The sequence below is a fragment of the Haplochromis burtoni genome, unplaced genomic scaffold (genome assembly GCF_018398535.1).
Source record: "Haplochromis burtoni strain Fernald_Lab_line unplaced genomic scaffold, NCSU_Asbu1 Contig_21, whole genome shotgun sequence".
In the NCBI taxonomy this organism is placed as follows: Eukaryota; Metazoa; Chordata; class Actinopteri; order Cichliformes; family Cichlidae; genus Haplochromis; species Haplochromis burtoni.
This window is the reverse complement of record NW_024582382.1, coordinates 3,790,318-3,795,356: the sequence shown is the minus strand read 5'-3', so window position 1 is coordinate 3,795,356 and position 5,039 is coordinate 3,790,318. Positions and strand designations below refer to the sequence as shown.

Genomic DNA, 5,039 nt, shown 5'->3' with positions numbered 1-5,039 from the left:
AAAATAATGTTAAACAGTGATTAGGAAATAAATGATAAATTTGTGTGTGAGGAGTAGTGCAAATGGAATTGGTGGACTTTTGTATTTATGTGTTTGTTAAAACTAGTATTTGGTAGTTAACAGCCTTTTATTTTTTTTTTCTTTTCTTGATTCAGTGCAATTTCACCCCTAGAAATCCCCTTATCATTGAGAAGTGTATTTATTTGCTTTAATTTAGACGGTGCATTTGATGTTTAGTTTCAGGTTATCCTTTTTTTTTCCTTTAGTTTTTCTTTCTTTTTTTTGGTTTAGGTTATAAGTCATGTAGTCATTTCATAGAAGTTGTCATAACATTGGTTTTCTTTCCCTTGTTTTTGGATCTGTGCCAGCACACTATAAATGTTCATTCCATAAACGGACTTAACTGACTTCTTTGGCAACTTAACCAGATGAATAAAATCCATTTTAAATCATCTACATCTTCTTTTTCATCTTCATGTTTCTTTCCCACATTCATTTGTTTTTTATTGTAGTACTTGGAGCAGTAATAATTGAAAAAATTGTTAAAGGTAAAATCAGCTGGAAAGAAGTTTCTTTGCGTAATAGTGAGAAAATAGCACCAATATGTCATAATTTTCCTCTTAAGTACACACAGAGACTTGTGTAAAAATGTAAAACTTTATTGATGCATTTTTCTTTCCTCTTTAGACAGTTAAGCTCTTCCTGATTACTAAAAGCAACACGTTAGTGCTTGGTTCTCACATTTCTCAAGAATACTGTTAAAGAAACTGATGAGCTATTTGGCTGTGGTAACACTGCAGGCAATAGACTTGGCCAAAGCATTGCATGGGTACGCAAATACTTCTTTGCACTGATGATCTGTGATAGATAGCTTTTTCCCTTCCTTTCAACAATCATAAAAAGTAATGGAAAGGTGAATGTGGAAGGCAGAAAAGAACGTACCAACTTTACAGCAGCATACTGTGGCCACTCTGGTACCACAAGTGATATCATCTTCTCAGCTGTGCTTGGTGTGCAGCATCTCTGTAAGTAGAGAGTTACAGGGCAAATCTCCTTGAAGATGGCGCTGGTACAAATAGTCCTCAATTTGCAAGCTAATGCTGCGAACTTCAGGCAGCCGAAGAAGCAACTGGCCAAACTTGTCACAATGTCCTGGATGATTTTGCTGAGTGTACTCCATCAGCGCCCTGTTGACTCGCTCTTGAGTTTGCTCTACCTGCCTGCGGTTATGCACTGACTTCACATCTAGAGCAGAAAAAAACCCACACAACACAAACATAATTAACGTTGAACAAAAGCTACATTGGATATGTGTCTTCGAGGAAAATTGCTCACCGGGGTTAAATAGCACCAGGTATTTGAGACAGACAAACTCGTGTCTGTCCAAGTGGAGTGCCTTAAGTTTGGTTACTAGGTCTTGGGTCCTTGATACCAGGCTACTCAGTGTCACTCCTGCCTGGGAAATGATGGTTGACACCTCAATCTGCATCAGAATAAGACAAAGAATGTGCTCATTATTACTTTCATTTCTTTGAAACATTTCTAAATGTAAGAATGCAGCATTTTAAAGTAGAAACCTGTTGTCCTGTGACCAGATATATGCAGCCTTCTTTGCCATACGTCACTTGTCTACATAAGTGATCTAGTACCAGCAGCTCACTCCAACAGCTCTGCAACAGCACCATTTGGTCTTCCACCTATTGGAAAGATTTTGTGTGTATTTGCAAATTAAAGATTATACTGGATGGCCTCAATTAAGGACGCATGCATGTTAAGGAACAAATGGGATAGATCTACTCTAACAGCTAATTAATCATTGTATCGCTAGAAAAGTGTTATTAATTTCATGTGTATCCCATGAGTTAATGGTTCCTCACCATCAGCTCCTTAAAGAGGGAACTGTTTCTGGCCCACTCCACTAGGCAAAACAGAGTCTGGTCAGCCATTTTGCACATAATGCTGAATGTATTCAGACGGTCGTGCTTGCCTCGGTTGGCCTGTTCTCTCTGAAGACTGGCCAGAACTTTGGCATTCAGCTGGCTCTCATCCTGTTCCCCTTCCAGCAGTTGGCTTAAGAAGTTAGGTGTAAGCGCTGATGATAGAGGGTTGGTTGGTGTTTGTGTGGGAGCCTGGGATACAGGAGTGGTTAAGCTTTTTGTTGAAGAGGGCGATGATTCTAGTGTACTTCTTGGTGTGAATGAGCTGTTTGGGGTTGAATCCACTGTATAGTTTACAGGAACTGGGCTGTAGCCAAAAGGCACTTCCAACTTCTCCTCAGGGTGTCCAGGGAAAGTGCAGTGGTACAGTCCAGGGTAAGGCAGGGATGGAGGAGTAAGACCTCTGTTTGTGTTCACAGTGCAGTCCAGAGACATGGGTTCACTTGACTGCCCCATGCAAGAAGTATACATGTGGGGTTGATTAACAGCTTCAGAAGTTAATGGATGACTGATGCAGCTGGTTACCACCTGGAGGTCATTTAGAGCGTGGGGACCATGTATTTGTCCAGTTTCTACCTTAATCCTGTAGGGATCAGTGTTTGACTGGTGATACACCTTTTGCTGTTTCATTTGTCTGTCCCGGCGGTAGAGGGGCCCAAATTTGTTCCTGCCTCCTCTCATACGATCTGCTCTGACCGCTGATGAGAGAACATCAAACAAATATTTAATTATAAACAAAAATATGTAAAAGATCATCTTTAAAAAATTACAGTCTCACTCCATTTAGAGTTTGCAATCATTTACATAATTTACAATCTGGGTCAGCACTGCTTTATGAGTTCTTAGATAAGTCTCAAGGGAGGCAAAAAAAACAACCTTGCGTATCAGTGAAAGAGAAAGCCTGTTGCAACTGAATGGTCTACAAATTAGCTGTGAATGAAGTGGTGGCAATTTGGTGTACCTTCCTTCTTCATACCCACAGCTAAACACTTCTGGAAGCGGCAGAATGGGCAACGTTTTCTCTGAGAAAGGCTCATGGGGCACCTCTGTTGCTCTGCACAGGTGTAATGTTTGTTGTTTTGCACTGAACGTTTAAAGAAGCCCTGCAAAGAAAATGAGAGAGAGGGAACCTTTATGCACACCACAAAACCATAGATATCTACATGTGCATCATTATCGTCGTAGAACTATGGGACATATGTATCTCTTAATACATCTGTAGTACCAGATTATAGCTACCTGGTGTTTACTGCAAAACCATTAATGTGTTATTTATTGTGGACTCATAAGTCACTTTGGTTTTGCAGTTAACAAAGCTAAGATGACTTTTGGTGGCATAAAAGAATGCATATTTTGCACTGCCCAAACCTTATCCTTTACCTTGCAGCTCTCACAGGTAAGAAGTCCATAGTGGTATCCTGACACTTTGTCTCCACAGACAGGACAGCTGTCCTCTGAGTCCAGTCTACTCTCTGCCTCTGTCTTTTGCTCCTGAGCTGAGGACCAGTAATATTTAATGAAAAGATTTACATTATGACACAAACTTCACCCTTTGAGGGTGTTCTTCTTCTTCTTTTTTAAACAATGTTTTGTTTCAATGATATGCAAAGCTACTGCTTAAACTGAATACACTTTTCATATCAAATATGTGATGTATATAATATGTTGGAAATTAGTATACTTGGTAAGGTTGCAAGGAATCATGTGTGCCATGCCAAGTATAATATTTCAAGTCATCTAAAACAGGAGGATAATTAGCAATCAGACATGAGTTAGAATTTTGTAAATCCTGAGTGGCTAAAGAGACTAGAATGCTGTGCTGCTGAAGTGTAAAAGTGTCATCTAACAGGGTTTATTGTCCAGCTGCTGAAAGAACAGTGGGCAGGACCATCGCTTTGCTGTAGACAGTACCTTATCACTGGGCTTGATTTGCTTGACTATGATCACAGATATGACCCTTACATAATATCCAGAACTATTCTCTCTATCTCCTCTATGACCGAAGGGAATCTTCTGGGAACCACTTTAAAACCTTTTTGGGTTTTTTCTTATTCTAAATGTGTTTTTTCAAATGAAAGTGACTACTGTTTTTCATAATATACATTTACAGACAATGTTAAAACCTGCTTCAACTTTCAAAGTATGAACTTTTTAACACAGGTAGTTTCACACAACATTTTTAAAATATATCTATTGACACCTACATACCAGTTCACTATTGACCCATAGCCACTTTCGTCTAGTACTCACATGTTGATGATCCCTCCAAATTGATCAAATCCTCTTGATAGTTACCAGGGTGGTGAACAAGAGGCTGGTGCTGCTGTAGGTGATAACCTGGTAGGTCCATTTTGATAAGTGGGACATGGACTCAGCCCAGTTTGAACTTCATTGTAGCAGAGATCAGGAGACCGCAGACACTGCAGGTGGCAGGTGAGCAGGCCCAACCAGCGGCTGTGGACTGATCTTGTTTAAGGCCTACATGTGGACTTCGATCTATAGTGAGTGTCATAAAACCTCTCCTGATTGGCACTCCTACCAGCTAGTCTGTCAGCAAGCAAGCCAATCAACCTCACATAGGTTGATAAGTCAAATAGCCACCTGCTGGAATCTTCCTGTAGTGAAATCATGTCAGTATCATTAAGGTACTCTGAGCTCACCTGATAAGAATCATTTAGTACACATAATCACTTTATTCAAACTACAGACATTCTGATTTTATTTGTCATTCCCTCCATTATACTTGTAATTCTGAGCTGATAATGTAGGGTTTGGGTGAATGAAAATCTGATGCTAGAGTCAGTGTTATATAAAAGACTCAAAATGAATTTGCAGTGACATGGAAATATAATTACACAGGTTTTACCAGCAGAATGCATTGATAATTCTATGCAAAGATGTATTCTAAATTAAAAGAATAAGGAGGAATTTATGCCTTTATTGCCTTTATGAGCAATATTTATTTAAAAGAGTATCAACAGAATTATTTAACTTTTTTCTTTTTAAGAAATAGGACAGGGGGAATGAATGAGAGAAAGAGGGGGAGAGAAAGAAAGAAAACCAAAGGGGAGAAGAGACGGTGAGAAGGGGGGAGAAAAAAAA

At 39.4% G+C, this 5,039-nt stretch overlaps 1 protein-coding gene across 1 annotated transcript; it reads right to left on the bottom strand.

The window, feature by feature from the left end:
- On the bottom strand, window positions 1-4,428 carry nr5a5 (nuclear receptor subfamily 5, group A, member 5). Its single transcript, XM_005939865.3, has 7 exons — window positions 4,188-4,428; window positions 3,318-3,433; window positions 2,899-3,040; window positions 1,878-2,635; window positions 1,578-1,697; window positions 1,336-1,483; window positions 1-1,245 (listed from the first exon to the last, which is right to left on the bottom strand). The coding sequence occupies exons 1-7, from the start codon at window positions 4,285-4,287 to the stop codon at window positions 998-1,000; spliced, it is 1,632 nt and encodes a 543-aa protein (XP_005939927.1). The 5' UTR covers window positions 4,288-4,428; the 3' UTR covers window positions 1-997.
- Window positions 4,429-5,039: the final 611 nt, after the last annotated feature.